Source organism: Arachis ipaensis, chromosome B7 (genome assembly GCF_059453495.1).
Source record: "Arachis ipaensis isolate K30076 ecotype BB chromosome B7, ASM5945349v1, whole genome shotgun sequence".
Lineage (NCBI taxonomy): Eukaryota > Viridiplantae > Streptophyta > Magnoliopsida > Fabales > Fabaceae > Arachis > Arachis ipaensis.
This window is the reverse complement of record NC_142442.1, coordinates 41,550,003-41,560,552: the sequence shown is the minus strand read 5'-3', so window position 1 is coordinate 41,560,552 and position 10,550 is coordinate 41,550,003. Positions and strand designations below refer to the sequence as shown.

Below are 10,550 nucleotides of genomic sequence, written 5' to 3'. Positions count from 1 at the left end.
TGTAAACCTCTTTATAAGAGATTAAGAAAAAATTCACCTCCATAGACAGATAAAATGACTTCTATAATAATAAAGATAAAAAATTTAGTTAAAGAAATTCCATGTACAAGGATATTAGATCCATTATCATCTTTAACAGTAGAAACAGATGCCTTTGAATTAAGATATGGATGAATCCTTAAGTAAGTACCTCTTAATAATTTAAAAGAATAAGTTGTAAAATATCATTCAGGGGTGTGGAATAAGGCACAAAAAAATTATACAATCGTTAAAAAGAAAATATTAGCTATTGTATTATGTATTACAAAATTTCAAGAAGATTTATTTAACAAAACATTCATAATAAGAACAGATTGTAAAGCAGCTCCTAGGATATTAAAAAATGATGTAGAAAACTTAGTATCAAAATAAATATTTGCTAGGTAGCAAGCTATATTGTCATGCTTTTATTTTATTATAGAACATATAAAAAGTGATTTAAATTCTCTCCCTAACTTTCTTACTCGAGAATTTTTACAGGGAATGAATGAATCGAAAAATAGCTTCCAGTAAAGATTATGGTCAATTTTTTGACCAAATACCAGAAAAACAATTACCAATTATTTCTGTACAAACAAAACCATTATCATTAAGGCCCATGACTATGTCACAGGTAATAAAAGCATCATCATCATAATCTTCTAAGAGCTCTTTAATTACTACCAGCAATAAATTTACATTGCTACAACCATCAGACCTTTATAGCACTCAATCTTTGAAAGAACAATTTCCATATTATGAAAAATTAAATCCCATCAAAATATTAGTTATTAAAAAAGAATGATTCAAAAAAGATAGAAAAATTTTATATAAAACTATTTTTTCAAACACCTTTCATTATATTCCTATAAACTCACAAAAAACCCAAAAATTTTATGAATTCATATTAGTTGATACCGAATCTGTTAAACTTACTCATTATAAAATCCCAACACCAAACAAGCAATTTATTCAAAAATAAAAATTATTAAGATATTGTCCCTTTAAGATTGGGAACTACCACCATATCAATCTAAAAGCTTCTCATTAAAATTTGAACCCCAAAATTATACTTTTTATGATTATCAAGAAGTATGGAATCATATGTTATTCCTATCACTAAGTCCTCATTCTTGGTTCATTTGATTCAGAAAAGGGGTATTATAACAATTTTCTAAGTGGTTCTAATTATGGTTCTAAATCTTTGAACCATTAGAAGCCTTCTTTCCAAAGGAAGCCAGCTTAACCAATGAATATTGTAAAAATAAGTCATCATTTTTGTCCGAATACAAATTCATTTCGTTCCTAGTAGCTATGGGAATAAGTTGAATTTTAACTTGAGAGTACGATTCAGCAGCTTATGAAAAATGTTCAAGTATACAATATTTAGTAAGAGTAATAAAAATAAAATGGTGGAATACATATAACCTAAATTTGATAAGAAAAATAGCGATTGACCAATGGTTAACAACATTAAAAAAGCGTCCAACAATAACAGCCTCAAACACTAATAGTGAAAAAAGATCATATATAAAAGAGTCACAATTTCTAGCTCAGAAGTAGCAAAATATGGCTGCATTAGCAGCAGCGACATCAGAAAAAGATATTTAAAACTCACTACAAGCCATTCAGGCTATGCCTCTAGGAGAAGATGAAGAAGTGCAGTCTAGACATGCTCATTATTTTCAAGATTCTCAAGATCCTTTTGAGATGTAATAATTAGTGAAAATATAATAATATGAGATTTAAAAAAAAAAGAGTATTGGCAAAATAGTAAATCACAATTTCTAGCTCAGAAGTAGCAAAGTATGGCTGCATTAGCAGCAGCAATATCAGAAAAAGATATTTAAAACTCACTACAAGCCATTCAGGCTATACCTCTAGGAGAAGATGAAGAAGTGCAGTCTAGACATGCTCATTATTTTCAAGATTCTCAAGATCCTTTTGAGATGTAATAATTAGTGAAAATATAATAATATGAGATGTAAAAAAAAAAAAAAAGAGTATTGGCAAAATAGTAAAGGCAATAAGTATTGTCGGCAAACAATAAAAGTCGACAAAATAGTAAAAGCGTATAGTACTATCGGCAAATAGTAAAAAGTTGACAAAATAGTAATTATTTGAGGACTATAAATACTGAATGTCTCATTTATTCAAAATCATCAAAAAATAAAAAGCCCTTAAGATTCTCTTACTCTCATACCTTCTTAAATCTTTAAATCTCCTGTAATTTGAATTTCAAGTCAATCATTTGTAACAAACATTCAAGTATCAATATAAGAATTATTTCTAAAAATGATTTTTGTAAGCTTACTATCTCATTTCTTTATTATTGTCTTATCTCTTTATTTCTTTATATTCTATATTACAAAGAAATATGAAAATAAGAAGGATAACTTTATCAATAAAAATAAGAGAAATAGCCACTGAATATTTAGAATTAACAGTAAAAATAAAAAAATAAAGAAAAATATAATTAGAATTAAAAAATTGTTAAAAAATATTAAAACCGTAAAATCATTAAAGAGTAGTAACGAAAGTGCTAAAATAAAAGATTAAAAGTATTTATAGAATTAAAAATAAGATTTATTTAATATATGTTTTAAAATATATTTTATGAGTATTACAAAAAATATTATACTAAAAAATATTATACTAAAAATATTAAATATATATTTTAATATTTCTAATCTATTAAATAATAAAAAATAAAAAATTAATATTATACTTTTACAATATATTTTTAAGATATAAATAAAAAATATAATGGAAGGAAATCAATCGCATGAAAAATCCAAACCCCTAAATGGTAAATTCACGTCATCCACCTGAACAAAAACTGCTAAACAAAAACAACATTGAAAGCAGCATTTCCTAATTTCTTAAGACCAACACACCACCTTCATCATCAACAACACGTTCCCCTTCAAAACAGAACACTCCCACCTCTCTCTCTCCAGTTCCAAAATCAGAATCAGCAGAGAGGAAGCTACCTCTCAAATCGATCACTACATGCATCTTTCACTCTCTCGTCGAAGCTCGCCTTGTTCTCTCGCTAACTTCACCCGCTCTTTCCTCACAGCCCAATCTCCCAGAGACCCTTACCGCGATCGTCATCTCCGTCATCGTCACCGCCGTCTCACGGCGGTGGCACCCGACGCAGTCCCCTTCTAAGCCTTCCTCTCCTCCCGTTTTTCCTCCCGTTTTCGTTCCTATTTTACGTTTAAATGCGTGTTACCGTGGATCTAGGGTTTTCGCCGAGCCTGGTCCTCGTTCTGCTGGTTTGCTTCGTGTTTCCGGCGATCGGGTTGGTGGTCCGCCACAAATGGAGGCTTGCGGTGGCAAGGTCGGAGGAGGTCAGGAGGCTGCTCGTCCTCGCGGCGGAGGAGGCCGCCAGGGCCGAGAGCGAGGCCACTTACCAGTATTTTGACGGGGCCGACGTTTCGGCCCCCACTTCTGCCGCTCCGGCGAAGAGCAATCAGTGTGCCGTGTGCTTCTGCCCCACCACGACGCGCTGTTCACGTTGCAAAGCGGTTCACTATTGGTACGCTGCATCATTTTTCTATTGCCTAAAATCTAAATTGTGCAATTTTTTCTTCTTTCTGTTTCTGCGATTAAAATGAAATTTTGCTTTATGATAGGCTTTTGGGAATTTTCCGTGCGTGTCTTGGATTTTAATTGATTTGTAGTTGTATGCGGTGATTTGAAATTTTGCTCCATTGATGTGTGAATTCTATCTGTTTGTAGTTGTAGGCGGTGATTGTGACAAAGGGCGATTTACTTTTCCATGTTAAATAGTCTGAATGTCTGATTGTTTGAATAACGTTGTGACAAACTTCCACTCGGCATGAAATAATGCTGTTGTGGTGATGCTTTTTTGTGGAGTGGATATGCTATGGTATCAAAACCCCCATAAGGAAAAATATGTTAAGTTTGCTTGTTAGCTACAACGAAGAAATTGCAAATTCTGATTTCTGACAGATGCCCGGCATGCCAGTGCTCAGCTTGTTACATAATTTGCATTTAAACTAGATCACTTCTGAAGTTTGATATGTGCACATAACTGCAGTTGAGGACTTTTTGTGTTTGTGTGTAGACTCCGTTTGGAAGACAAAGGCTTTATTATAAATATTTTTGTTTAGAAGGTGATTCTTATCTCAACTGTAACGTTAATATTGCATACATTGGAGACTTTGTAGACCCCATACATGGAAGCCTCATGGATTGGTTTTCGTTTTTTAGCTTGAGGAATGCAAATATTAATTTCTTAATTCTTAATTAATGGCCACTTGTAGGAGCCATTCTTCTTATTCTTGGGTTTTTATGTTTTTGCACAATTTGTTGAATGTTTGAACTGTAATTTTGAATGTTATTGGGCTGTCAATTCCTTTCTTTTTTCTCTGCATATTCGCTTCTTCATATTTTCCTGTTAGATTGATGTGAATATGATAGTTATATTTGCTTTTATGTGTCTCAGTTCTGGTAAGTGTCAAATCGTTCACTGGCGTCAAGGTCACAAAGATGAATGCCGTCCTCCCAGTAATATTTGCCAGATTAATGACCGGGTAAGTGATCTTGGCAAAAAGGTTGCAGCACCACATGAAGTCCATGATGAGAAGTCTAAGATCGAGAGCATAGGGCATAAAACATCCCCTGAGGAACCTCTGTCATCCGAGGCTAGTTTATCTCCTGAAAGCTCATTTAGAAAGGATGATAACAGAAGAGTTGAGTCTTTAGGTGAGGGAAATATTACGGACTCTGCATTTTCTGGATTCTCGGCTTCCAATACTAACAGTGAATCATCTGATGATTCCTCTGTATGTGAGAGCATATCAAATGAACATGAGAGAACGGAGGGACACATCTTTGTTGAACCCACCCTTGAAAATTCTGATTCCGTTGAAACTGAGAACAAGATAGGTGTTGCCGTTTCATTGTCGCCTAAATTTGCTAGTTTGGTTGATGAAGCAGGTGGTTTTTCTTCAATGTCAAAATTAAATAGAGTTAGACCTGGTTTTAATAAAGAAGAAAATAAACACACAACAACTGGTAGCTTGGGTTTGAATATGGGGAAGGGGCCAACAATTGAGTCTCCCACAGTGTCATCCGGTTTTTGGGATAAAACTCTTGATTCGAGGGTTATCAAAGATGATGATAACAGTGGCGCCCAACCTCGCCACTTTGATGATGCTCCTCCAAAGTCTTCTGGAAAGGAAACGTCATGTGCTGGATTGGCATCTTCAGAGAATGAAGGTTTTTCACGGGATTCAAGCATCCAAAAGTTGCAATCTGTTGGCTCCAAGGTGTCAAATCATGATGTGAACAACCCTGATAGCACCTTGCAGTCAGCTGAAATTAAATATCTGCCACATGCATTGGATGGTACTACATTGGTCTCTAAAGCCAAAGAGCATTCACAGTATGATATGAAATCTCGAAGTAATGGCATTCAATCTGGTACTGCAACTTCAACTCAGAATGTTAGCGATTCTCTGCATTCTGAGAATGGGACAAAAATCTCTAGTCTAAAAGTTGTTGATCAGTTTAAAGGAGCAAATTTGACACAAAACTTATCAATGGCTGTTGGGAGTGATATTGCTAGAAGATATAGTGACCAGGTCATCCTTGTACAAAATTTTCCATTTTTTATACTGTAAATTGTTCCATGTTTTTGTGTCTTAAGTAATTGTCGTCTTATATGGTCTATGCTTGGTTGCTGCAGGTTCTATTTCCATATGATTTATTTGTTAAGCTTTATAACTGGAACAGAGTGGAGTTACAACCATTTGGTCTTATAAATTGTGGAAACAGGTAATTTGAAGTGATTTTATTCTTTATTATTATTACTTTTTTAAACTACATAATTGATGTATTGTGTGTAAGGACTTGTATATATTTTTATCATATGCAGTTGTGTATTATTTTCTTGCAGCCATACCCTAAGCATCATATATTTCTGTGTAGAATTCACTTTTCCATTTTCTTAATGTTACCACCTTTCTTTTTGCAGTTGTTATGCTAATGCTGTACTCCAGTGCTTAGCATTTACGCCACCGCTAACTGCTTACTTGCTTCAAGGACTTCATTCTAAATCATGTATGCATGCTACTACAACTTCACCTTCACCTTGAAATTATTACATGAATAATTTTTTGAACACACCGTTTCTTGGAATTAATAGATCATGTCAATTTCAGGTGCAAATAAAAAACTGTGTTTTGCCTGTGAACTTGAAAGTTTGATTCTGAAATCCAAGGAAACAAAATCTGCACTATCACCTGTGGGCATACTGTCTAAACTACAAAGTATTGGAAGTCAACTTGGTAATGGAAAGGAAGAAGATGCACATGAATTCCTAAGGTGCTTCTTATATCTGTAGTCCTCGTACATTTAGATATCATAATTTTTGTTTTCCATTTCACCTCAAGTTGACAAGGCAAGTAACATTTAACAGGCATGCTATTGAGGCAATGCAATCTGTTTTCCTTATGGAATCAGAGTTTAATGCATTAGACTCATTAAAAGAGGAGACAAATTTAATGGGCCTAACGTTCGGAGGCTACCTTCGATCCAAGGTAATCTTTCCATTTGAGTGCAACTATTTGTTACAATTTTTGCAGCTTACCTAGTCCTTGATGCAATTAGTGTCAGAAGGCTTTAAAATAGATGGTGCATTATTCTTATCATCTAGACTCTAGCATTGGAAGAGCTAATACTATATTTGCAGATACAATGCATGGAATGTGGAGGGAAATCTGAGCGTCATGAAAGGATGATGGATCTGACTGTTGAGATAGACGGGGATATAGCATCCTTGGAGGAGGCTCTTCGCCGTTTTACAAGCACTGAAACTCTAGATGGAGAGAACAAGTACAACTGTGTCAGGTTTGTTGATATTCTAGGAGACTATTGAAAATTTTCATTGATGTCTTAGTATTCGATTTAATGTTGTGTAAAAGTAAATGATTTTGATTTTGAAGTTCTGCTTGGCTTTTATTTTCCCAGTCATAAGTAAAGCTATGCAGGATAGCAATAGATGTTTGGCTTGATACCTGCTAAGGAAAACTACAGGGACTAACATTTAAAAAATTGCAATAATCAGAAATTAGGTTATGATGGTGTAGGTGTGCTTTGTAACCAATCTTATGCTGATGAAGGACTTCGATAGTGGAACCTGGGAACAGTACAAGAAAGCTGGGGGGTTTAGAGACTTTGAGCGTATAAGTGAAGTGAATTTTGAGTTTGGAAGCAACTTCTAAGCTTTTCTGGAAATGTGTTGGCATTTCTTAAAATTGGATACTCCAGATTAGGAATAGGATTGAATCAAGAGTAGTGTGTGTCAATTTTTATACTTGAAGGACTTCCTTTATTGCTAACCAGAATAAATTGTCTCCATGTTAAGCAGATGTAAATCTTATGAGAGGGCCAAGAAGAAATTGACAGTTTCAGAAGCACCTAATGTTCTTACAATTGTATTAAAGAGATTTCAGGTAGTCCGTTTAGATTCAACAAGATTTTATAGCCCATTCTGTAAGCTGGTCTAACAATTGTCACATATTTTTTGCAGTCTGGAAAATTTGGGAAGCTCAATAAGCCCATTCAGTTTCCTGAAATACTCAACTTTGCACCTTTCATGAGTGGGACTAGTGATAGATCACCTATATACAGGCTGTATGGGGTAGTTGTTCATTTGGATATCATGAATGCTGCCTTTTCTGGTCACTACGTGTGCTATGTGAAGAATTTCCAAAATAAGTGGTTCAAGGTTGACGATAGTGTGGTATGTATCAGTTTCCATTTATGCATATCTGCTCCAAGATTTCTTTGTTTCTTAAATTAATTTTGCAGGATTTTGATCTCCTGAACTAGTTACTCATGGTCTTATAATAATATATGCTCATAAGCTGAAGTAGTATCGTGGAGTTGTGTTCGACTTAAAATCCTTTTTTTTTTTTTTTTTTTTTACATAAACTGTTATTTGGTGAAAGATAACTTACGAAAGATCACACTAAAAGGGTGGAAAAAACTTGAGAGAGAATATTTTGTCATCATTAATTATAATATTTTATTATGTATGGTCCAAACAAAGATCTTAACAATAGAACAATTGAGCTACAAATAATAGCGTTATGCTAAGTTGGCAAACCATGAAGGTTTGTACTCAGGGCAGAGATCGATAGATGGAAACTCCTTTGTGCAATTAGCTCACCAAATCCCTTTCTTAAGAGCTGAAGCTGTCTAATTCAATGTGTGAACGTGTCTTCAAACTGAGGATTTCCCTTGGCATGATAACACCATGATATAATTAATAGTAGCAACACTATGCCACGTTAGCAAATTTGGAGGCAGGCTACAGAGGTCCTTGAATGAAATCTCTTCTAGCCAAAATGTTCCCTCTAGCCCTTTCTTCAGTTAAAACTATCAGTTTCTTTGGATGAACACGCTTTCAAGTTGATTCTTGTCTCTTTTTGCTGTTGGTGGGACATTTATTTACAGGTGTGTTAGTAAGTCTTGACTTTTGACTCTTTTGGAACTCAAGCTCCTCAAGATGTTCAAGGTTTTCACCTACATAGATGAACATTGAAATTTAGACGAAATCTTGAACATCAACAAAGTCAGTTGAAAGGTTATTCCTACCAAAGAGGGTTCAGTCTCATGAGAGTTTGAGCTGTCTGTAAACACATCAGAACAGAAGGAAATTTGAAAACCTTTAATGAATCAAATCTTGATTCATTCATCATATGGATAGCATGAAAGACTATTTTGGGCATATTTCCTAGATCACAAGATTGATATGTGTTGGTGGAATATATATATATATATCTCAAGCTGTTTGTTCATCAAATTTGACCTTGTCTGATGTTTTTATTTACCCATAAGGCTAAACTCACTTAACTATCATCTATGTTTTGCAGGTGACAGCTGTTGAATTGGACAAAGTTTTGAAGGAGGGGGCGTACATGCTTTTTTATGCAAGGTATCATGTCTGACTTTCTCTTGTTTGGGCAATGTCATATTTCTCCTTTTTGCGTTGAGGCCTCTTTCAATCGATTGCATCGTCGGCTTATCTGACTTGTTGAACCACTTTGTAGGTGCTCACCGAGGGCCCCAAAATTAATCAGAAGCAGGATAGTATCCGATTCAAAAATCAAAGTCCATGGAAAAGCTTTTATAATGAAATCAAGACATGTACCTTCAGATTCTGGTGCCTCTGAACGCATGACTAGTAGGGATGGTGCTGCCACCTTAGACACCCTCTATTCAAAGTTTTACCACATAAGAAGGGTTTTGGAAGACGACATGAGTGATAATTCATCTCTTTTCAGCAGCAATTCAGATGAAGGTTCTTGCAGCACCGATAGCACCCATGATTCAACCAGTAATGAGGACTTTGCTGAGTATATTTTCCGTGATTCGGGGCGTGGTAACTTGTTGAGGAATCCTGATTCTGACCCTTACTCTTCAACATCATCTTCTCCCTCGAACTCTGGACATTTGCCACTTTCAGACATGGGCCCGCACGACTCAGTTTTACCAGATACAGCTGTGCTGCGGCCACCTCCCGCCAGTCCAAGAATACAGAAAGATGGTCTTTTGTACAGGGGCCGACCTCTGGATCTTGAAAGGAGAGAAGGTGCTTTTCTTTTCAATCCTGAGTATACATCTGTAGAGCATAGGAAATTAGATACAAGTAGGAGCAGCAGTAGTTTTAGGAAAACTGACACTAAGAATGTAGGATCTAACCAGTATAATTATGTGAACTTTGGTGTATCTTGTACAAAATCAAGGGAAAGAACAGACTGAAAATTTTACCAAGTACCTGTGATGTTTGATACTTGGGTGCCCCAGCAGTAAATAGTATCTAGGGTTTCTAAGTTGTTATCCTGTAGATATAGATTACTGTGATTTTCGGTGCTTAGAAAATTATTCAATGAAAATTAAATTTTGGTAAGTCCTATGTTAGAAATAAATAAATAAATAAATAGTTTTTTTTAACTGAACATCACACCTTTATTGTATTATGATTTTGATGTTTAATTTTCTACTTAAATTTGTGATACAAAATGTAAATACCAGCATGTAGTCTTTTGGTGTAAAATGTTCGTATGATGTTATAATAATTTGTATCTGAGTATGAGGTGTTAGACTTGGTGTAAAACAGGAAAATAAATAAATTGGGAAGAGAACAGGGTGCCAAGGGTGGTTCTGGGATGTAGGTTCAACCTAGATGATTATATAGTTCTCAAGTTTGTATATAGCACTTAACTCTGAAATACATCAAATGAATACAGCAATTGGCTTTGTTTATAGTAGGATGAGATGAAATCAATGAAGTGATGAACCATGCAACGCAATACAATTTACTGAATTTAGGATACAATTAACCCTGTCGCACCCTAGATTTTAGGAATCCATACACGTTACGCGATTCGTTCCCTGATTTTTTATGTTAGCTTTATATGTCTATAGCATGAGACTAAGATTCGGTTGGGAATGATTGATACAAAAACGATACCCAGATGATGTAATAC

General features: G+C 34.9%; 1 protein-coding gene across 1 annotated transcript; it reads left to right on the top strand.

The window, feature by feature from the left end:
• Positions 1-2,807: 2,807 nt before the first annotated feature.
• Positions 2,808-9,970, top strand: LOC107608986 (ubiquitin carboxyl-terminal hydrolase 16). Its single transcript, XM_016310793.3, has 11 exons — positions 2,808-3,562; positions 4,496-5,636; positions 5,741-5,829; positions 6,029-6,114; positions 6,216-6,378; positions 6,473-6,593; positions 6,746-6,903; positions 7,424-7,508; positions 7,586-7,798; positions 8,934-8,995; positions 9,111-9,970. Exons 1-11 carry the CDS (start codon positions 3,246-3,248, stop codon positions 9,820-9,822), a joined length of 3,147 nt encoding a protein of 1,048 aa, XP_016166279.3. The 5' UTR covers positions 2,808-3,245; the 3' UTR covers positions 9,823-9,970.
• The last annotated feature ends 580 nt before the right edge of the window (positions 9,971-10,550 follow it).

Excerpts from the sequence above, each read along its gene's own strand:
- LOC107608986 (XM_016310793.3), top strand. The coding sequence starts at position 3,246 with ATGCGTGTTACCGTGGATCTAGGGTTTTCGCCGAGCCTGGTCCTCGTT. Across the intron at positions 6,379-6,472 it reads GATGCACATGAATTCCTAAG|GCATGCTATTGAGGCAATGC; the intron begins GTGCTTCTTATA and ends AACATTTAACAG. Across the intron at positions 6,594-6,745 it reads GAGGCTACCTTCGATCCAAG|ATACAATGCATGGAATGTGG; the intron begins GTAATCTTTCCA and ends CTATATTTGCAG.